Consider the following 24,265-nt stretch of genomic DNA (forward strand, 5'->3'; position numbering starts at 1 on the left):
CGACGGATAAATCGCGACGAGTCTCTCGACTCGCCTAGGTCAATTTTCACGTTCGCTGACAACCACGGTTTTCCTGTAACCCTCGCGATGAGGGGAGAAACAAGGAGAATAAATTTAACCAACTTACCTGCACTCGCGATTCCGGCAAGTTGATTTTCAGTGCAACCTCTTCGCGCATAAAGATATCCGGATATCTTGTTTTTGTAAAAAGTCCCTCTAACACATCTAATTGCGCTCTGGTAAAGGTTGTTCTTTCTCGACGTTGTTTACGTTGATTCATTCCTGAAACAGAAATTGAAAGATCGCAGCGGTAGCGAAAATTACATGCAGTTTAAATATTTGACACGATCGGGAGAATCGTGCGCTAAAAAGGTAGATTGGAAACGCTTGTCGAAAGGACGAAGATGAGTCGCGAGGCTGTTCAACCGGGGAAGGGTAAGGCATCAGTACCGCAGGCCGGAGGACAGAAAAGGGGGTGGCACAGAGGGGTGTAAGCGTTGCGAGGTCGCGATAGCGTAATTTTGAACAGTTCCCCGCTACGACCCACCCTCCTCTACCTTCCTCGTGCCATCGAGCCTCGCTTGGCTCGTTCCGGGACCCACGTAATCCGCTTATGAGGGGGTCACAGGGGGTGGCGAAGGGAGGAGGACGGGGGACAAGTCAGGACGGCGGAACGGGGACCGAGGAGGGGTGGGGTACACCCCGGAATACACGACCATCCAGAGGACCAAAGTCGCGGTTCGTTCCCAGCTGCCTCTCTGAAAACGATGGTATCCAACACGCCAACGTACAACGTTCCAACCAATAAAAAGAAGAGGCTGGAAAACTGCGCTTCGCCAGTGTCTCTCGGTTGGAAGTTGAATCGTAAAGTCGAGAAAGGAATGGTAGATACCAGCCTGAAAGGATCGTCCGATGTCCCACGATCGACCAAACTCAGTTTTTTAAGACTCGACTTCGTAAACCTCTGCTACGAATCACAATCTCTGCGTCCGCCTCTCTGCTCTCGAAATCGTCGCTCGTAAACCGATTGTTCGATCGAAAGTTGCGAGTTTTGTCTCAGCGATCGTACCAGCGTGTAAAGTCAACTGTGGCGAATTTGAACAACGACCACGAAGTCGCGACATCGTATGCGTAAAAAGAAAAAGCATCGGAGGCATCAGCAGGCAAAGAGAAGAACGCGAGGGAGGTGAAGAAAGAAGAGGAAGAAGAAGAAGTAGAAGAAGAAGAAGAAGAGAGAGGAATTAAAAGCAACAACTCCTACCGCGAAAACAAGTTGGAAGAGTGGTTTACGACGAGAAGAGGAGGCAAGCGTGAGCAAGACATTGTACGCGCCGTACATTTGCATATTTCTCCGCTTTAAATGCTTTAACGCGAAACCACTCTACAAAGTTGAAAATAACAATTATGTAACGAACGCGTGTTTGGATACGCAACGATCAACAGAGTCTACCGAATAACTCGAGAGGAAAAAATCGGAAGAAACAGAAGCGCGAAGGGCATCGTCGATGAGAAGCGACAGCGAAGCGAACCATCTTGAGAGGGGAGTGGTGCGTGAGCTCTAAGAGGGCATCGATTGTATCGGTCGTATCTCTCGCGCTGACCCTGCAACTGTTCCTTTAAGCTAAGAACGATATGTAACAACAGGACGTCGAAGTAAAGGATGATGACGATGACGCCAACGATGATGCATACACGCGATCGAATGGCTAACGAACTGGTCGAGTGGGCTATCAGCGTGGTAGCCAGGTAGATCGTCGAGAGAGATTGCGCCGGGCACAATGTAAAATTCCATGCCGGTTGGCTACCGTCGCAACGATGGCCACGACACGCCCGCGATCATTGAATCTATGATCCGTATCTCCTGTTCCGTTGGGTGTGCGGTGCGGCGCGGATCCGAGCAACGGAGGTTGGACCGAAGGGATGAGGCTTCTGGCGAAAGAGAGGAGAACAGATCCAGCGAGAGGATGCTTGATTGTCGAGTGGGCGTTAGCGCTACCGTTAACGACGGCCTTTGCCGGCTATACATCGGTCCATGTGAAAGCCAGGCCCTTATCCAGCAACGAGACAATGGAATTCCGATTATGGTCTTCCGCCTGCTTCTACACGGCGTCGAGTGGGCGCGAGGGAAAGCCCTTCGTTTGCTTGAATTCTACGCGAGCACAGATTCGAAACTCGAGCGTCGAGATCCTCCATTGCGCTTTATCTACAGTTTTTCATCGACTGTACACCTTTCGCTGTTTGCCGACAAAAGTCCTGCCACGAACGCGAAATTGGACGCGAAAGTTTTTCGGCGGGAGGGATGGTAAATTCGAATAGGCCGGTTTGCCGAAAAGCGGCTAGCTAAGCAGCACTAATGGGACGGCAAACACCCGCTGCGTCCTGAAGTATGATTCGATTTATTATCGTCAGCGCGAGACGAAACCTGGGGTTGATACAAGGGTTGCTTTGGCTCATTGGCCCACAACAGGATCAGACGCCACCCTAATAGCAAATTCGTTTTCTGTTTATTGGATTCTTCCTTCCCTCGGCACAGGGTTTCGTGTTTCGAGATCTCGAGCGGAATGGAATCCGTGGAAGTCAATGAACCGATAACAAAATTTTACAGTAATTTGTCTCGCCCGCTGGAATATCCTCGGAACACGCCAGGTACCGAATGGAAATGCTTTTCGATCGATCGATGCTTTTCCTCGAACATACAGCGCGATCGTTCGGCGTCGCATCCAGCAAGAGATTACACGGAGTAACGAAAGGCTACTAATTAATCGCAACCTGTGAATTTAACGAATTACCCTGGCGGTACTCGGACACGGTATACGCACGTTGTGAGTCGACCGTATGAATTACACGACCGGTGCTTACTTATCTATCCGCGATACCATCTAAAACTATGCTTGCGATGAAATATGGCGCGTCTAGGAGACGCGGCGTGATTATGCTTAACGTAGAATTTTCCTAGGCGTTTGTCTCGAGATTGCGTATGCGCGCGCGTTATTGAATAATAAATACCCGAGATAAGACGAGACGCTGTTACTTCGGGATGCTTATCGAATTAAAAAATGCGAATTAATATCAATTACATCGCCCGATCCAGAGAGCCGAATACGAAATCTCGTAATTATTGAATAAATTAAGTGGCTACCACGCGACAACTCATTCGTCAAGACGGTTAAGATCGCGGAGAATCATAAATTACTCGCAAGCATCGAGAGATCGGAAGAGAATCGAAATTAGCCGAGTGCGACAAACTCGTTTCACGAGCAAGCGGTTACTTTGCTATTCATAGAGCGCAAGATGCGACGGTAGCAAAATTCCAAATCGGTGAACGATCAAGAGGGATGACCGACGAATATCGAAGGAAAGTGAATACGCTCGGGAAGGGAATCGAAAATTAATTAAAAGCTAAAATGCGAACAGGACGCTAGACGGCGCAAAACGTAGGCGGAGGGATGGATTATTCAGGGGACCGTGGGATGATAGCACGTGCCACTGCCGATGAGAGACGGAATTCTAAAAGGCCATCAGTTACGAAAACATTTGGCCGACTTTGCGTTTACAGCATGACCTCCGTGAAATCGCTGCATAAAGCAGATAACCGCATCCAAGTGATTTGCCTCTCGTGCCTACGAAATCGTAATATCCTCTTCAAACGGGAGCATATTCGAGACAGAAGTTCGATATCGGGGAAAAAATGTGCAAGGTTATCGAAAACCGAGCATCTGCGCTCCAGAAGACCACACAAAGTTTCGACGGAACGAACGGAACGAAACGCGTGTGGCCTTCGTTCCTAGTCGTTCTTACTTGGTAATCTAGCAGAGACGAGCATAAGTAAGTAACGAAATACCAACACACATCCGGGACAAGCGAATAATCGGATAAGCTTCGTGTTACCATCTACCAACCGATGGCTTTTTCATTCGCTTCCTCTTCTGTTCTATCTACTTATCGTCGGGGTAACTTATCTAGCTATTTGAAAAGTGCATCAAAATGATAATAGCCGAGAACCGATCGATAGGACTACATATTAGAAACTAACGATGATTCGACCTTTGTCCACCGATCTACGCGATACCAAGTTCCAGAGAATAGAAACAAGGAGCAGAAATGGAGAAGAGACTGACGTATCGATATCGTTGTACGTGATATTTCACTCAGACTCGAGTGTTTATCCTACAATTAGGACCTGGACCCGTATTTAGATCCCTCTGTCGAAGACGATACCATCCGCCTACTCAATTTACTCGCGACACGCGTCAAACGACGCGAATCGTTTCGTATTTGATCGACGATTTCTCTCCGATACTCACGCGCGTGCTTGTTTAGCTCGATATTTTGTGGCCACTTCGCAACGACGATAGAGGCACGTGTTGCCGCCACGTGCCACGCTTAACCTGACGTCTAATTGAGTGATTGAAATTCTATCGAACTGGCAGCAGTCTGCCAGATGAGAGATTAAACTATTATGGTGCTATAAATTTTGAAGACCAATTCGACCGACGAGTTTACGCCGAAGAAACTTTCCAACTTTTGTTTCCCGGTTCCCATTTGATTATATTCTGACGTGGAATTGAAATCGGAGGCGTGGATGTCTGTTTACGCGTGCCGATGCCACCGAGAGGCGGAGGAAGTTAAGTGGACGGGCAATTTCTCTGCGACAACAAATAGTAGTCGTCGAATGAGAAAAGGGAGAGGCATGTGACGCGATTCCCACGTACCCGGTGGCTCCAGCAGCGTCCCTGTACATTGTACATCGGGGAGAAACCTCGGCGCGTTAACGACAACGTTTCGACACCCCACCTTTTTGGCACCCTTCGTTCCGCTCGGAGCTACTACTTTTTTTTCTTCGTCCCGCCCTGACCCCACGCCTGATTGCATAATAAAACAAATAACGTCGTTCGACGCGTCCAAACATTCTTCGACCGCGCTACGAAACACCCAACACGGACTGTCTCTTTTCGCGCACGCGACGAATACATGGTTTCACGCGTGGCCACAACCGCTCTAACCTTAACATTCTATCCCGGTTCCTTGCCACTCCTTCGCGTAGCTCAAGGTTGCAGACGGTCGTTTAGCAAGATTCATTTCCATTTTAATTTTTCATTTCCCACCGGGAGAACGAACGTGCCGGCTCGTACATTATGTATTCGGTGAATAAAAAAGAAATTCGATTCACGTCGGAGGCGGGTGGAAGGACGAAGACCGCGAATTTACACTTGCGGGCGGTTCGTAAGATTCTTGGCAAGTATTCGGTATTACGATCGATGAAATAATCCAAAGTACGACACGACGAACGGCGATGAATTTAACGAACGCGATCAGACCGTAATATTTAGTTTTTAATTGATAAAGGAACGATAAAAGGGGAAAACGCGTCTCTTCGGCGCGGGTCACCGATTCGCTCGTTTCTCGCAGCCGCGAGCCTTGTTTCTACCCTGGACTCTCCCGATTGCCTCTTTCGCACGAACGCGTATATAGACAGAGGGACACTCAGTTCGTTCCTCTCTCGTTCCACGGCTTTTCGTGTAGCGGATACGCCTACAACGGATAGGCGGCTGGACGCGGGTACGTACGGACCTAACGGACAGATCCGTGTTTCCATGGAAACCCACCTATCTGCGTTGGTTGGACCTATACTGCCTGCTGCCACCCTGATAAGCGGCTTACTCTCATGGTTCTCTCTGCTCTTCTTCGCTGGGGCATTCCAGCCCCTTCCTCCTACCCTCTTGCCGCGACTCGAATCCCTCTGCTCTCCCTTCCTCTCACTCTCTCTTTCTCTTTCGTTGCTCCGTACCCCTTTCAAACCACCGTGAAAAAGACGAAGGCGAAAAAGAGAAAAGTACGCCAATTCTGCGTCCACGTATATTCCTCAACGTACGCGAACACGCGTGGAAGCGCGAAGGGAAAAGGAGAACGTTCGTGCGTCTAATTGAAATATGCTCCGCCTTTAAACGTTTTGTCCCGATGCGATGAAAATCATCGCAAGTCGTTTCCATCAACGATCGACATACGAAACGATCGAACTTCAACGAGAATGTAAATTTACAATTTCTATCGTGCTTGGACTAGGTACTACGTTGGATTGGAAGCCGGTACGCAAAATTGACGAAGAATTTATTTGACTCGGGATTCGCGATATACGAGGAGTTTTGAAATGAAAAATTCGACCGATGCCTTAAAGGCAACGTTACGAAGAAATGCAGTGGAGCGCTTGCCACAGAATGATGCACGTTGACTATAGTTAAGAAGCCCTGAGTTTACTTTGGCCTCATAGGGCTTCAGTCGATGCATCGATTTGCATGGCAATCAATACTGGCTAGTACGGCGGACAGATCAAATACTTTTACTAGGAGATAACAGGCCGTATGATACGCGAAATATAAGAAACGAACAATGGGATCGAGGGAGTAAAAGTTGCGTGAACGATAGGAGATGTTTGCAGCTACCAAAGCCTGCATCGAATAATCCTCGATTTCGCCATCGAACGAATGCTCCTTTTGCGTCTCAAAAATGAAAGAAAGAGATGCAAAAGAATAATGATTTTAAAGAATATGCAAATCTTTTAAATCGTACTCGAAATTTGGAAGAAAATGAAGCTGTTAAGACGATAGAAGAAAGAAAGAACTATAGGCACCTTTATTTGGTACTTTCCTAAAATGGGAAAGGTAGTAAACAAAATGGTACCGATGTCTATTTCGTTCGTCAAACTAGAATCGGAATAACTAGAATTTAAAGGGAAAGGAAACGGAAAAGGGGAAACGATGGAATCCGATTTTTCAAGAAAAATCTTTCAACGAGAACAGCTAACGCCACCTGTAACGACTCTGTCTTAACACCACCTGTCTCAAATTATCAATATTCCTTCTCTCTATTACCTATCGCAACCATTCAACGATTCAAATGCTTGTGAGAAATAATAGCGCCAATACGGATCGCGATTCAAACGCGACATTAATAATTAACGATATTACAGCGCTACCGTGAACATACGCAAATTGTAAAGCGGTGATCGCGTGCCTCTGGTAATTAACCGTGATATCTACAGGTAGAATACAGAGTTTTAGGAATCGCTACAAGATTTGAATCATCTCGCGTTAGATTAATCTTTTTGGTATTCAGATGCAACCATGTGGAGAATGTTTCAACGACCGATTACGATCATTGATTAATTCAGATTATCTCAATCGTGTAATTTTATCGTACAGTTTGTTATTGCGATTAATGTTTCATCATGCAATATTATCTTTTTGTAATAAAGTCAATGATTTGCCAATGCTTTGTTGTATCGTTGTAAGAATAATAATATGTAAATATATAGTAAATATGTAAGCGTATAACGCAAAGAGTAACTATAATTGGGATAACCCATTGATCTACATCTCTGTAATATCAATTTCTGATAGTTCATGCGAGTAGAAAGATAAATTAAAGGAAACTAACCTTGTGGGAAGGCAGCTAGTCCATGTTCCAGAGGATGAGGATGCGGATGACCGTGAGTAGCGAGTGCAAACGGCGATGGTAGTCCTGGATGTGGAGCTCCTGGATGCGGGTGAGAATGCGGATGTGGATGGGTGCCGACTCCCATTGCTGGATGACTGTGGGGATGGTACTGAGGACTACTGGTCGGAGCGCAAGTGGCGCCGGTAGCCTTCAGGTACCCCGCCATGTAACCCGCGAGGCAAGCCAGTTCACCCGCCACTGCGGCTCTCGTATCAGAATGCCTTAACTGTTGATTTACCTCCTCTGTCGTCAACCAGAAATTTTCTTCGCGGCGATTATTCTCACTCAATTGCAAAGGTACCCTCGCGTTGTTCTCAGATAGGCCCGGTGTCGGTTCTTGCGGCGCCGACACGTTTTGCCCACTATCGTTAGCTTCGTATGCCTCCACCTATAACGATAATTACATCACGTTGAAGCTACCTTTCGCTAGCACTTTAAGCACGGAGTCAACTATGGTATTGCCTTATTTCTTCATAATCAATTCATAATCAATTCTTGTCGAAATTAATTCTACTCAAATTCCTGTCGATAATCAATTACTCTTTATACGCGTGTTTCTCTTGCACTTTAAGGCGTATCGTGAGTCTGCGAACGTGTGTAAGCTACCGACGATAGTGCTTGCTTTTGTGCCCCGTTACAATAAGGAAATTAGCATTCTTTTTGTGTCCCATGTCTATTGTTATAGATAACAATTTTCGAGAAGATAGGCACGTACAATTGCATTTTAATGCAAAAAATACTAAGTCATTGAGTCGATATTAAAACCTCAAAAAATTAATTTTGCTGTATTTCGAATCCTCTCTTGCCTTTCATTTATAAACCTTTTTCAAACTTTATCTGTTACGTTAAGATATATCCGACTAAAATGTATTTAGTTTAGCGACATTTAATGTTGTAACGTGTTAGATGTCACTCACTGACGATTGATTATACTGCCACATTCACAAAAATCCAACGTGTACTCGTATTGCGCTATAGTCATTTTATATCACACCACTGAACATGAACTATCTTATGTACTGCTTGATAACACACGAAATATGAAATATATTTTACCATAAAATAATCTATTTTTAACCGATCGCTCGACGTTGTTCGTTTCTACTTAAGAATGCACATTAGAATTAACTACCGCTCTAGCTCAAGTACCGACAGATACTGAGCCCCTTGTAGAAATATTCAGCCGAACTGACGGCTAACCCCCCTCACTGACCCAAAGTAGTTAACCAGGCTCTACCTGAATCCCTTCCATCGGTCTCCACCCTCAAAAATAGGGGTAGGGATTTCGGAACGGGCCCGGCAAGAGTGGGACTATTCGTACGTATGGCCTGCGCAGAACTCTTTTCAAGGCTAAGGAAATGTTGCCAAGTTTCCAAAGACAAACTGGCTAATTGTAGTTTCCTATCGCTGTACTTCCCCTGTAACTTGGAAATCCTAGCATAGCAAATAGCATAGAAAATGACTATCGCCGTAACATAATTTACACGAAATGTTGAGAAACGTATTAACAACTTGCATTCGTACGAAATGAATTACTAAACGAAGAGATTCTGCGAGGTTAATAGGAGGAGAGAAATACGTATACGACGGTGAAACGTGAAATAACGGCGCGTGCTAAACCGGAAGGAAACGAAGGGAAGCGCGGCCCGTGCTAAAAAGGTGGCTTATCCGAAAAACTTAACTTCCCACTAGACGCTAAACGGCTAAATAAACTTCCAAGTTTTTATCCAGTCGACGGACCATGGACAGAGGGAGATACGATGTGTCAGAAAAAGATGAAACGGGGGGAGGAGAGGAGAGAAGGATGATGCACGATGGTAGGTATGTTTACACGAGGGCATTATGGCGGATAATGTTTGTTATAGGCGTCTATGCTCTAGAGCCAGGAGAGGCGAGACTATCCGACGTTAAAAGGCCAGCCTGGTCGATCCGCTTACGGCGGATGAGGCTCAAATTGAGTGAGAGATAGTGAACTCTAGTGCAACTCGTTGCACGAGCATCACACATGTCTCGATGCGCATACCATGCATATTTATATACAAGTAACTTCACAATTTATAGCATATCGCGTAATAACTTCGTTGATAAGCCAGCGTGTCAAGTAGGAATCGATATCATAATATGTAAACAGTATAAAGCATCATTCGGTAATATTTTAATGCATGATACTGTGCTATTATATACCGAGGAATTCTTATGAAAAAAGAAATTACGTTTTCATTTTATGTTCTATACTCGTAGAAACTGTTAAAGTAGAACGATAAATAATCTTATTTTGCCAAACAATAGGTTCATATGTAAGTGTAAAAGCAAAGAGTTTCAATGTTACATCTGTAAATAAATAATTAAGTAAAATAAGAAATTAAATAAATAATATATTATAAACGAATATAATATATATAAATAAAAATAAATAAATAAAATATAAATAAAGTATTTTTACTAGCACGCTCGCGGAGAAATAATTAAAATGGAATTATCTATGGAAATATCTAATAACTATGTCCTGCGAATAAAATGTTCAGAGACATTGTCGAAGCAGGTGCCAACAATGAAAATTTTTTACCTGCACCGCAAATACACCTTACCGTTACCAAAGAATTAATACGACTGTACGTAGACCCTCAACCCGCAAAACAGCATGACGGGATTACAGTTTGTAAGAAACTCTGTAGGACAGTAATTTCTGCAGCTCACACAAATATCTGGGAAAAACCCTACAGTAGTTGCCTATTTCACCTGAACATTGTCTGCTAACGCTTCTTGTCCCTAAACTACGTACGACAAACATTACAGTACGTCAGTGGTCAGTCTTAAAGAATACACACAGTTAGTACCGTTATATACCTGAGACCTTGAGTTTAGACAGAATATGGGACACGTGATTCCTATTCTTCTTCATTATTACCCCATTTATTTTTATCTATTCCTACTCATTCTTAAATATTCTACCCTATGCCGAAATTACATTGTGTTAAAATTTTTCCAATTATCGAAATAACGAACAAAGCGTGGGAACTTACTTTTTTTTTTTATTTAAAATTTCACATTCACAATTTGTCCAATTTGGACATTTGGTAGAATTTTTTATCTGTTTGATTATCATGTGGGTGGCTACCCCCAATTGGGTACCATCTTCGTGTTTGTTAAGATATATCCTTTGTGAAGGGAACTTACTTGAAAGATTGTTCCGATAGTGAAAGAGTTTTATGCATACATTTATGAATCCATGTAGAACTTTCTTTCAACAACATCAGATTTCCATTTGTTTCAAAGATGTTTGAAAATCCACTGACAATTATGATTATTAACATTTTCAATAGAACATAATGAAGTAACTATTGTATACTAGCAATTATATTGATATAATTAATAAGATTTCAACATTTTCAAATTCATTTGAAAATACATAGTTTGGCGGCAATCGTCAACCATTCTTCCCTAATTCCTTAAATAGGATCTATTAGGATAGCGTAGGAAACACTAATCTTATTTTCTTCGATACATGTTAACCACAATTATATCTCCTTAGAGCATCTGCGATTAATTATCTGATAATATGTGCTCGCCTAACGATGAATAACCAAATTAATAGCTAATAATGCGTTCCAGATATCTCGATAGACCGTAACAGTAGGTATTCAAAATTTCGCGGGAAGACAGGAATACGAAAAATGGCCGCCGCGTGATGTAATCCGCTACGTGCATAGTTACGTTCGGTAGTTTTCGCGACATTTTCGTTAAGAAATCGTGTTTCGTGTGGTTTTCTCGTGATCGTATTAACGAATTGAAACGAAAGAAGACACGAGTCTTGAATGTTCATTGTAATATGGATTATTAGAAGCGAACGATCTTCGATACCTGATGTCATCACGCTATTGTCTTGTATACAAGGTAAGTAAACACAGACACTTGAGAATAACAAAATATCACGATACACGATACACAAATCGTCTAAGAGTCAAACTATGAAAGTAATACTCGGAAATATGTAAATGGTGAGAAAAAATGAGAACGAACGTAGTAAATAATGATCGTGACATTCGTAGCATGTTACTATGCTCCCGGCTGAGATATAATAATTACATATATATGTATATATCTACTTATACGTATATATCTACGCGTTCTACTTATGTTTCGCGTACAATCCGAATCGATTCGTGTAACCTTCATCATCTTTACAATCGGAAATTGACTCGTCTATGGATGATCGAGTATAGTGGCGGTATAGTTGAACGATAGGAAAAAAGAATGACAGAGTATGACTTACGAGAAAAAGATAGGTTACATAGACAAGTTTGCGCAAGCCTCGCCGAGCGAAAAGAAGAAGGGTCGACTAGGTAAAAAATCTATATAAAGGTGAAAAGAGGAAAACCGGATGGGGTGGTTGGCTTGAAAAGTAAAGCAGGAGAAACGAGAGAGAAAGAGGGCGGCGTGTATCGAGTTTGCGCGTTTTATTCCTCCTCCTATGTTCAGGCTCCGCCCTGATGTTTTCACTCCTCCAGCTTCCCCATTCGCCCTTCGATCCCTCCTGGACCACAAGGGATCGTACTTTGTCGTCATTTCGTATCGAAATTTTAGTATCTAGATGACGATAGTCACATCATGGAATCGAATCAGTCTTGACGCGATGAGTTTACGTTAGTTTTGGAACACACTCGACTCGTTCTTTTTCCCTTTTCTATGTTTTTTTTTTTTTACCGATCTCATCTTTTTGTGTAAAAGAAAAAGAATATATACACTATAAAAAGGTTTTGCCTTACGACTGCAATAAAAGATTATATTGAGGTACACGAATATTTATTGGGATATTGCTCCAACAGTCGGCTCTACCTCGCTTTACGGGCACTTTACGTTACCCGTAATTATGGTACAGCTGGTACATTATGGTACGGCAGGAAAGCAAATTTCCTTGGTATTGTGAATTTACCGAAGTTTTATAGTTTAATCGCAGTATTGCTTGGTCTTCGCTCATTGTTGCAACTTTCATACCGAAAATGAAATACTATGTAACGTTTAATTTGGTATCGATGAAAATTTATGTTTATCATAAATAACTGCTTCTCGATAATATATTATAAAGTATTTCTACGATTTACGGAAGCGCAGAATTAGCCAGCAACGAGATGCAGATTAACCAATGGCGTCATCCAGAAAAATTGAAGTAATCATCAACGGCTAATCAATTTTTATAGCTGCATCGAAAACACCTTGCGTCTAGATTCGATATGTAAAAAGCTGGTCCGCGTGGCATGCTTCATCGACATCATTACTTTCACTGGAATTCCAATGGCGTTCGCGTAACCGGTTTATAAACACGCGGATTTCTTCGATGCGCCCATCCTGCGTCGTATTTTGGTACCGAATTCCACTCATATACCTATATCAATCGGTCGATACCGAGTTACGTAGAGGGAGAGCGTCGGTCGAGTTCATTGTAGCTATGGAAAATAAGTGGCGTATAAGCACGTGGACGTAGCGCGCGATCGCATTCTTCACCGGCACACTCTAACTCGAGGGAAAAATAAAAATCGCAAACCCGCTGATAGCCGGACTATGTTTTTTCAGTTGGTCGGTATAAAAAATGCGACTTCTCTCGGCTTTGTCGTCGTCGTAATACCGTCGTGGAACCAAGATCTTCCTCGCTCTCTTTTATCCCATTTGTTGGTGCACGTTGGTCGTGCTACCTTCTTCTCCCACACAGTGTCTTCGCAGAGGCACATAAGCGGCGGTAAATAATAAATGATCTGCGTCGGTGCGAGGCCGCACACAGACGGTTCATGGATAGCATGGAGACAACACACGCACAGAACGTTAAATACAGTTGCGTATTTACGACGGCTTGTGGGAAAGAGAGATGGGGCCGATCGGTCGCGTCGGCTCGCGGGATCCCAGCGGAAGAGTAAAAACCACGAGAGAGCCACGGTGGAAGGGGTCCAGGCTTCCTCGACGAATTTATAGAGGAGAAATTAGGAGGTTTATAGAAGCTGTGCGCGGTAGCTAACCGTAGATCATCATTAGAGGACCAACTGGGCTGCTATGTGCGGATACATATATGCCGTAGCAGCACATATTTACCAGCGTGCCACGGCACACCGACGCGCGTTCCACTCCGCTCCGATCCGCCGCTTCAACCTTCGCTTCTACCGAACTGCTTGCCTTTTCACTGCGTGTGCCTCACCGGTCAAGTTCCACTGTAAGGGGGCAAATATTTTTCTTCGATGCGTTTCGCCATGGAACCCGACCACCGAATATTTCTGAAATATGCTTTTTAGAACGTGTGGAAAAAATCCCCGGTCATCTAAAAAACGTAGCTTCGTTATCGAACATTCTTTTCAACGTTGGCCACTACGTCATGCCACTTTGTCACAGGCAGGTTTAGTCATAAATACAGAATTTTCGCTTACTCGGCACTTTCAATAGACAATAGAGGGTTATTGGCACTGTCTTACCTTTTACTATTCTTAACTGCCTTTCGTTCCGTTTCTAAAAGATATATATATGTATATATATACATCTTTGGTATACATATATATATATATATATATATATATATATATATATATATACCATATAATACTTACAAAGGAAAGTGTAGACAAAGATGTAGCCGCATGTTCGAAACTCAAATGAATATACGTTATTTCAAAACCAAATGAATCATTTTATGAGAAATAGCCATAATTTCAAGAGTAATTTATAGTACTTCAACTTCCGATTTTCTAGTCAAACGCGATCCCTGTTTCGTTCTTGTGTTGAACTTTCGCAACCAGAGTGTTCGTTAATGATCATCTGTTAGAAAAAAGGAAATTCACCAGTCTAGTATTGCTGAATCGAGTAAAAGCGTATAAAAATCCGAGAGTGAGCACGATATTCCGTTGTGCAATTATAATCAGAGTCTTCGAAATTAAGCGAAAAACTCGGACTAACAATAAGAAATACCGTGTAAGAAACGTAGTAATACGGACAATACGATTATGCATAAATTCCCGTTATTCATGAACGGAATGCATAACAATCTTCAAGGGTTTACGCTCGTTGTAATTTCAAGAAGTAGCTATGTTTGAACAAGTGTAACTATGTGTATGTATTGTATGCGTATGTCCTTTCTGCGTGCAAAAGCGACCTTTCTAAAGTAAGGCTTTTGGTTAATGGTCATGAACCACGCCCCTAGAATGCTTACCGAACTTGACCTACTTTCTTTCAGACATTTCCCTGTAGTCCTAATTGGACAAACTACTGTTGCAATAAAAAGTATAGTTCGATTTCAAGTATTTAAGATCTTTATCTCTCTCGTTTAGAACTTGTATAAGTTTCTACTCTAATATTTTAATACACAACGCAAGGACCGTTGTTCGTTTTTCCTACGATTTAATAGAAGATTTATCCAGTATCTATAGTCGAGGGTAATCTTAATACTCGAGCGACGATTAAACAAAGGAAACAGGTTGCAGTTCGTTCCATTCGCCGTGGAAAACCGATGGTTTCGATCGTGCATACATGTAACACATACCTCTACCTGGCCGGTGGTCCGAGGACGGTTTGCCGCAGAAACAGTTAAATCTCTCGTGGTGGTAGCAAACACCATCAGTGCTAAGCCACAAATCCTGGCTTAACCCGAGCCTATGAATTGAATTGGTTAAAGCCCGCGTTAAACTAGGTTCTCTTCTGCGCGCAGTCAGCAAGAAGAGCTGCACCGTCTTTCTTCCTGCGTCGGCTACGTTCGTCCTCGTTTCTTCTGTTTGTTTTTCACCACGGTTTGCGTCCTACGGTTCCGGTACCGTCTTCTTTACCGCTTTGCTAGTTCCGTTCGACCAAGACCTAATTGGCAAAACCAGAAGATTTTTCGACATCTTAACGCGACTACCAGGAACACACTTATTTGCTTTCAAATACAGGACAAAATATTGTTCGACCAGCTAGCTGTTAGATTAAATATATCTTAGCCAATATTCGTTGACGATCCTTCGAATAATCATGCCTTTGAAAAGGTCCGCTTGAGAATTCTTTAATATACGCCGTGTCCTTATTATGCGCCGGTCTTACTTCCCGAAAATTTGGTTATTCGGAAAATTGGAAAAATCACAGCCTGAGTTTGGAACCATCGATTGTTCCAATAGTTACCGTAAGATCATATCTTTTTAATCGCGGAACTCGACTCTCCGGAATAACGACGTTTCGTTATTCGGGAAAATACGTGATCGATGTGCAACGCATTAAAAAATAAAAAAGAGACAGACAGACAAAAACTAAGGAAGGTTTCATTTTTTACGAGGGTTTGCATTTTAGTGAAAAAGGCCAAGCCTTGTCGGAGGGGTCTCCGCGCGACGTAGTTCCTAAACAAACTTCGTTTACTCGTCGATCATCGCAGCCTGGGTAAACACAGTTTACAGGGCCCGTACAAACGAAATGCCAAATTGCAACAAACTGATCTATAACTAAATTACACGGTCTCGCGTGTATACCTCGCCTCTCCCAACCTCTCGTTCTCTGCAGCTATATAAACACGTCAGCAGCGTATTGTGTCGGTCTCGATCCGAGGATCGCAGTCTCCATTGTTGCATTGGTAACGTTGAAAACGCGACCGTGTCCCGGCCCTTCGTCCTCCCCATTCTACGTTTCTTGTATATACGTATACACGCGAGAAGGGTATGTGGGTATGTAACGTCGGTAGAGTCGGCAGAAGCTAGGCGAATTTCGAATTTCCTGGCCTGCACAAGGGCGTTCGCTGTCTTTCTCTGCGAGCACAGGTGCGCATCTCCACGTAGGTGCGAGGAATATCGCGTCAGGCACCCGCTGGGCGATCTCACGGTAAATTTGGATCGACCATTTTTCGAAAATCACGACCACCGGAGAAAGGCGGTTGATCGGTCGATTCGATTCGACTTCCGTCTTATCTGACCAAATGCCTTTTCTTCCTACGTAAGCCATTTCTCGGCTAAGCCTCGACGAAGAAAACCGGGAAACTGCAATTAAACGTTGCGCGAATTCGTCTAATCCCTTTAGAATATAGCAAGTTCGAAAGGAGAAAGTTCTAAATTTTTATGTTTTTCCACTGCCATAAACAAACTACCCTCCAAACGTCATAAAACACGAATAGGGATAGAAATAACTACTTATGAATCACTTCTGAAAAATAATGGAAAAAATGTGAAAGATAGTAATATATAGCGTGAATGCTCGAATTATTTATTGCACAACTTGGAAATTCGCAACATTCTTCCTTTTCAGAAAAGTGTATTGTCGTATATAATTTGTAAATCAATAGAAGGACGAAAATGAACGATGTTCGACAAACGGTTAGTCCGTCGTCTCTGCTGCTCTCAAACCTTATTAAGATGTCAATGACCTGTGATAATTGAATTTTGATCTGATTACTTACTTGTTGTCGGTATTATTGTTATTTTATGACCATTTGAAGGTCCATTACAGGACAGAATTTTCGTCGAAATTCATTTCAGTTTTCGAACTTTCTAATTTTATGATCTGTTGGGAACCCATCGGCAATTTTGTTAGCATAGGATAAAGCACCATATGGTCATATGGTATTTTCAGATTGTTTGCCGAATTACCAAAAATTCCTATTTTATGAAACTATTGAAACTTTTTGTTTTACAAGGTTTTTGTTACATAGGGAATGACGTTCAAATATATTAGAAACGCAAAATCCCTTTACCTTTTTCGTATCCTACTCGCTCCCAAGTGATCTTTCTTGTACTGCTATCGTATTACACGGGGACGCGCGTCTAGCGAGACGAATGCATGAAAAGCGACGGGACTAAAAAGTGACGAAATGGAGAAAAGAAAGGGGCGAGACGACAGCAGTCGGTGACACGTTGGTGACGCGACGTTTCGATCGAGAGACACCACACGATATTATACGATATAATATACCCGTGTAGGGCACGATATTCCGAGATTCACCTGTCCAGGTGGCGCGTATAACGCGAGGGCGACAGGTACAAACGAGATCGAGACTAGTCGAGAATTTTTGGTGGAGGTGGCCCACCCCTCTCTGAAATGGATTTTTTTTCTTCTCTCTATTTTTCACGATAGTTTTATAGAACGACGGAAGTCGAAAGTGTGAGGGTAAAGCGGACGATCAAGACGGTCGCCCTACCAATCGGGTTCCCGGACCAGGCGTATCCCGAGTCTTTTAACCATTTGACACCGGCGACACGTAGAACACATTCTGCAGGCGTCCCTCGTAGGCGCAGATTCCATCTCACGCGTCAACCTGTCGGAGCGTCGCGTTTCTCGAAAGCTGACGGGAACGAGCTCATGGATGCGCGTTCGACCGTTGCCGGCGGGACGGATATTTTTTCCTTTCTAATCTTGTCCAAACTTGATACAACGTAATAAGCATAGCAGAAAAATTACTTGAATCACGACCGAACGATTCGTTGAACGAAAGTATATAATTTAGGAAAGAAGACGGATGATTTCGTGCAGCATATGTTCCGCCGGTTGAAAGTTCCAAAGGCGTAAACGACGTTAACAAATTTGCAAGGAATCGACGACTGGAGCAGTCGCGATAGGGAGATGAATCGGGGGTTGACATTGCGGCCTATTTTCACGGTTGGTGGCAGGGGGCCATTGTACCGCGAAGGCCGTTTATAGGGTATTTGCGGGGGGTTTCCTGCGCGCAAAGATTAGCACTCCCAATGGGATTAAACATCCCTTTTCTCTATAGCATATATCGTGCCACGTGTGTGTTCGGCCGTCGGAGCATCGTGGCCGACCAACGAAAGAGAAAGAAAACGTCGACTGGAAACGGTGCTCCGCACAGACTGCTCAAAGCCTTCATGGGGGGTTTCTCACCGCCCCTCGGGATTCTCCTATCTCTCTATGTAGTTAATCACTGGCAAACGACTCGTTTATTGGTAGCAAGTTACCTAATACCCGGCTCCATCCCAAAACGTTAATAGAATACAGAGATTTTATCACGAAATGGAACCGCGAACATCTCCTCTCTGCGAATATCTATCGTTGAAATCGTTTTTCTCTTTATAACGACCGACTAATTATCATGGGGTGCGAAATAGACCGAATAACGCTCTTTGAATAGTCTTAGAACGAGAAATGAACGGAACATCGAATACGCCAATGCGTGTGTACCGTTCCTGTAAGTGCATGAAAAATTAATGTACGTGCTAGGTAAAAACACGCGTCCGGTTCTCATAAAGCAAGGTTAGACTGGACAATGAAGCTAAGGGCGTAGGATTTATGGTCCTGCCAAAACGATGAATGGAAACCGAATGGATGCCCACCCTCTACCACATCACGACATTTACCCCTAAGGGACGTTAAATTAATTTATATTTCCTGCTTAAGGTGACAGGATGCCTCTCGATCAGGTGACTCGACCTTGTTCTATTAGACATCCGCCTAAAGGATGTAATCTCATTCGGATTGTCAAACCTGTGTCATTCCGATTCTCGTCGTCGCTTATCAACGATCTCGCGGTACTTCGTTCAGACTTCGAGCTTCCATTCATGGAATCTTAATCGATCCGAGGAATACCAACCGCGAGATCCATCTTACGAGAGCACGTTATGCTCGCCTTTCCGTTCGGCGAGATTCCGATCTAACTAGTTCGAAAATCTGTCGTTCGAGTTGCAAGTGGTAAATTTCACCGGTATTCCGTTCGGTAAAAAAAACACGTCTGTTCTTAAAGATCCTATGATTTGAAAAGCATTTAGAAATATGGTAGCCCGTGCTTACAACACGCCCCATCCTTGTGGTCGTCTGTAACCGCGTTTTCGGAAAACCAACGGCCGTGAAAACGTTCGACGAAGCGTTAAGTGATGCAAAGTACAAAAAGGTACATTTGTCCCATCTGCAAGGAAAAGGGGATAGTGTGTTCTTCGGAAGCAAGGGGAGGGAGCTAAGTAGAAGGCTCGCACCGCAGGCGTCGGTCGTCAAGGGACGCGAGGTCCTCCAGATTGGATCTCCCTTCGAGTTTACATCGTTTTCCCACTAAAGGAACCGCAAAAACCTCCGTAATCTCCACTGGTCTGTTCCGTAGATTTCGCGCCGAAGGACACGGTTTCCCGACGCTTTTACCGCGATCTTCCAACTAGAGTTTCTTTTATATCTTTTGTCCGAGTTCCAAAAACTTCTCCATTTATGTTACACGTTTAGAAGTCTTGGTTCGCGTAACTATCGACGATAGCAACGCCCAATTTCAATCGTCACGGAACCGGTTTGATTCGAAACTCGTCGCGAGACATACGTAAGACGATTCCTTAATTATTCCATCGTAAATTTAACCCACAACAAACCTTTCTACGCGGTCACACAGTGTGCAACGAGTACGCACACGGGCTCGACGCGTTCGTTTGAACGCCATCGCTGATAATTTGATTGATAACTGAACGTCCAGATCGGACAGGTATCGAGATCAACGACCAGACCGCACGCTTATTTTGCCATGGAAACTGTTTGAAATTCCATCTCACGGCTGACAGATGTCCTAAAGGTAAAGCGCGATCGAAATCACGATCACAGTCACGAGCGATCACCTCCATTCAGCCGCTCTCTTTTCGTTTTCCTTTTTCATCGTTTCTGTGCTTATCGCGACTAGGTGGATCGGAATGGTCGCTATCTCGTTCGCGTTTTATATTCGACGCTATTCGACAAACGTTCGTCAATGCGCGAGGAAGTCGCAAGAACAAAACGAGTCCACCGATGCCGGCGAATCTAAAAAAGAAATCACGATAACGAACGCGTTTCGTAATTACCGCTCGTCACATGCCGTACGATATTTTAACGCGGTTACATTTACCGAGCGCAAGGTCGTAAAAATCTTGATTTATTTCGTAGCAGAGGAGAATCAGCGAGTCGTTTAATTAAACGCGCAGCGATAAACGCGTGACTCCTTTATTAGGTAGCTCGTCCTATCGATCCGGTAGCCCGAACATTCGGCAACGTTAACCTGTTCTCTCGTGACCGTCGAATTATATGGCCACGTTGAAAATCGACAGGCGCAGTGTGCTCCAGTGCTGCGAATGAAAAGAACGCTACTGTGCGCCATAATGGACGAGGCGTTGTGTTTTGCACCGCTGGGTTAACCGCTGATTCGTTGGGCTCAAAGCAAGATAAACTGAGAGAAGTAAGGGAGAAGGCTCGTCCATTCTTCTTTTTTGAAAACGCTTCGACAAATTACCGTACAACACAGTGCACCCTGGTTTGTCCTTCCACCGCGGTGTTCGATTCTCTGTCGGTCTATTTCTCGCTTATCAGATTTTCGACCCTCTCGTTTCCTGGAGTTGCTCCTATTTTTCTTCCGCTCTTTTCCTTCGATCTTCTCGCTGCTAATGCTCCTCGTATTTCCTCTCGTCCAAGGAACCGCCTCCGTCTTCGTCTTCGCCTCTGCCTCTGCCTCTGCCTCTGCCACTGTCTCCGCTTCTGCCTCTGCATCAACCTCGTTTCAGCTCTTCTCTCGTCGGGTTTCGGAGGATGCTTTTAGAAGGCATTAGACGGGGTGCTCACGGTTCGTCGCCCGTAGTCGCTTTGCATTAAGGATTCACGCAATGTGCTCGACGCGATCTCTCTGCCCCGTTCCCTTGATCATGGTCTCTCCTCTTCTTTTTTTCCTTTTCTCTCCGTCGATAGATACCTCGTAAAGAAGTTGTTGCGCACCGCGTTATAATTCGACGATTCGAGTCGTAAAGGAAGATTTTTACGCGCCGGCACACGCAACGTTTCACCCCTCGGACAAAGGATTAGTAGTCGGTGATTTTTCCGCGAGATGCTTCGACGTGGTTGGTTTGCCCGGGACAAGCCCCGCTTTCATCCGCGAAAAATTAAATTGATAGCAGCGACGGTGTTCCCACGAAACGGGATGCCAAAGAATTTTTCCACGTCACAGAATGGACGAAACGCGATAACGTACGAGAACTTTCACCTTATCTTCGACCGAGGGATTAAGGTCGTCCGTGTCCGAACGTTTTCGCCGCGTGTTCGGGTCGCGCACAGGTCAAGGTCATTAGCATGGCCGAGCCACGAAGAAAAGACATATTCGCGAAAGGGACGGCAAATCGGTGGCACAATCCTTAATTAAGGGATGAGGCACCCGGTGGCCCGAGTCACAAACCACGCTCATAAATTCTTCGGCAAACGCAGCCAAAAAGTAAAAGTCCGGTGGTCGGGGAAAGAAGAAGAGCGATCGAAATAAAAAGGAGAGCGAAGGTGCCGTTGCCGGCGATGATTCCGACAAAAGTACAGTCCTCGTAAGAATTCGCTGCTATCTTCTCTCCCCGAAGCGGTCGAAATCGGCCATGCTTCGAACATTTCGCGTTCATCTCGTATCGTCCTTCGAGTCCGTGGCTATTTAAACGAAATACGCGTGCGAGTAACGTCGTTAATGACCGCGCGTTCACTTTGAAGCCGATTACGATTTACCGCCTCTGTTCCCATTCTTCAGTTCGTTTCGCGAAACAAATTTCTTGAAGCGTCGCTACCTCGGCTCGTGCTTACGCTCTTCTTCGCAATAAGACGCGAACCATGACGGTTCGCAAAGATACACGACGCGTTATCTCGGACTTGACAAGGGCGATAAGTCGACTAGACGTTTGGCAGCGAAGTTCTTATGGTGTTGGCTGTACCATGTATGGCACCCCGCGTCTATATATAGATGTGGGACAAACGCGCACACCCATAAAGGACATTCAACGTTAGCGTGGAACGAGCCTCGAGCATATCATGGTAGGAACGGAATATGGGATGGCATGGGAGATGACACATGGTCTGGTCGCCGGTTGTGCGTCCTGTATTGCCGACCAAAGTGTCAGAGGGAGAGGAACGCGCGTATACGCTATGGTCGCCGGTAGAACGAACAAGGAAGCTTCTATAGAAGCACCGGAGAGAGGCCACCGAGCAGAGATCAACGGAGAAACGAAGAAAGATAGACGAAGAGTCGAAACAGGAGTGAGACGAAGGGTAGGAGATCGCAGGAGAGGCCGGTTAGCTCTCTGCCACAAGCCGCCGGCGCGAGAGCACAGTAGCGGCAAATACCCATAAATATAAAATATGTCTCTCCTTTTCACCCTTTTGCACGCACACAACCCTACCCGTGTAATATATCGATAGCGGGATACACGCATCCACCGATGCAAAAGGTTCCTCCTCCTTATCTTTCTCGCTGCTTTTCCTTCTCTCGTTTCCCCCTTTTTCCTTTCTTCGGACGTTTTCTTCGCTCTTCCATTCTCGCGTACACACGAGTATCTACCTCAACACCTTTGTGTACAACATTCCTTGACTCTTCTTTCTCTTCGTACTACCTCGTCCCACCTCGGCCGTATCTTGCTCTTCTCGTTTCGCTTTCCGTCCGAAGCTCGCAGCTTCTCTCTTTTCCCCTCTATCGTCACTATCGCTCGGCTATGTGCGATCCGCGACTCCTTCTACCGCTGCAGCACCGGACAGTCGTCCGGAATAAAGGATTCCCCGTGGTTTTTACAATCTGCCGAGCATGATTACGATACGTTAGCCGCGGTAGAACGTTTTCGGTAGCACGATCCGTTTCAACGCTATTACCGCGGCCCCGTTTCACCTCTGCTACCGTGGCTTTCGTTTCACAGCTTCTACCCCGTGCTTTCGTTTCATTTCGTCGGCCATCTATCATCAACGCGAAACTTAATTGGCCGACGCTTTTACCGCACTGAGCTAACTGGCTCGATATTTTCAAACATCCAAATTTTTGCAAAGCATCCTTCGAGATTCAAGACTCCAGACTACGGTAATCTAGTATCAAGTTACTCGGTCGTACTAGCTGTTGTTCCAACGTTTTCGTTTAACGGTTTCGCGAGACGGACGAACTGCAAACTCGGGCGAAGCCAAAGTCGATTCGTAGGACCTAACAGGGGCATTTTACCGCGATCGAAATGAAAATTGTAATTGTTTTTATTGGCCGGTGGATCGGTGGTTTGGCGCAGTTATACGGTCCGGTAAACGCGCATAATCACGCCAGGAGGAGTGGCAGAGGCCGACGGATCGGCTTGCATCAGAGAAACGCGCGGTAGCGGAGAGCAGAGGGTTGAGTTCGGTGCGAGGAGGCAATTTAACAGGTACAGTGACACGTCTCGTTTTGTTGTTGTTGCCGAAGCTGCCGGCGCGGCACGGCACGGCACGGCACGGCGCGGCACGGTGCATCTCGCGCGCATATATGTATATAAGGCCGAAGTAAACGGAAAAAGTGGAGGATGAGAAAGGACGAGGGGATGAGGAGCGGCTAGTCGTGAGAGGAGAAGAACTGGAGAGCGACCGAAGGACGAAGAGCGGAGAAGCGGAACGACGACGAAACCCGTTCTCATTATTATATTCATATTCAGAGCCGCGCGATGTGGCAAACCCTCTCTCCGCCACCGCCTCCGCCTACTGCCCTCACTGTTCACCTCTTTCTCCATCTCCCTACGTGCTCGTTCGTTCGAGCGCATCTCCGACGGCGTAGAGCGGTATAGATATAGCGGTATAAAAATCTCTATAAAAAGTTGAAAAGTGCCGCCGCCGGAGTTGAGGGGCGACAATGGATGAAATATGCCGCTCCGTTCGACCCTACTGGAAGCCTTAAGGTGCCGGACACCTCCTTACACCTGCGTGCGGCTCCATATAGCGCCTTATTATAAACCGACCTGACCGAGAACCGCTAGGATACAACCAACAACGATTCACCAAATCGATACGTCCTTTCTCTTGAATTATTCCTATTACGATGATTCGTCGGGTCATCCTACGGATGCGCGTCCGTAACCGCGAGTCAACCTTCCCG

At 44.8% G+C, this 24,265-nt stretch overlaps 1 protein-coding gene across 3 annotated transcripts in view; it reads right to left on the reverse strand.

Annotated features, from left to right (window-relative positions):
- LOC100748974 (homeobox protein otx5-B-like) overlaps positions 1-24,265 on the reverse strand; it is a 34,090-nt gene that overhangs the window by 5,048 nt on the left and 4,777 nt on the right. Inside the window, exons 2-4 of one of the 3 annotated variants that reach the window (XM_033322577.1) lie at positions 15,011-15,318; positions 7,435-7,882; positions 128-282 (exon numbers count right to left, since the gene is read on the reverse strand). In XM_033322577.1, coding sequence (XP_033178468.1) covers positions 128-282; positions 7,435-7,882; positions 15,011-15,085 — 678 coding nt within the window. In that variant the 5' untranslated portion in view covers positions 15,086-15,318. Of the gene's footprint in view, positions 1-127; positions 283-7,434; positions 7,883-14,081; positions 14,266-15,010; positions 15,319-24,265 lie in introns of those variants that run through there. The other 2 variants (XM_033322578.1, XM_033322579.1) reach the window with 2 other exon arrangements.

The sequence above is a fragment of the Bombus impatiens genome, unplaced genomic scaffold (assembly GCF_000188095.3).
Source record: "Bombus impatiens unplaced genomic scaffold, BIMP_2.2 scf_0647, whole genome shotgun sequence".
In the NCBI taxonomy this organism is placed as follows: domain Eukaryota; kingdom Metazoa; phylum Arthropoda; class Insecta; order Hymenoptera; family Apidae; genus Bombus; species Bombus impatiens.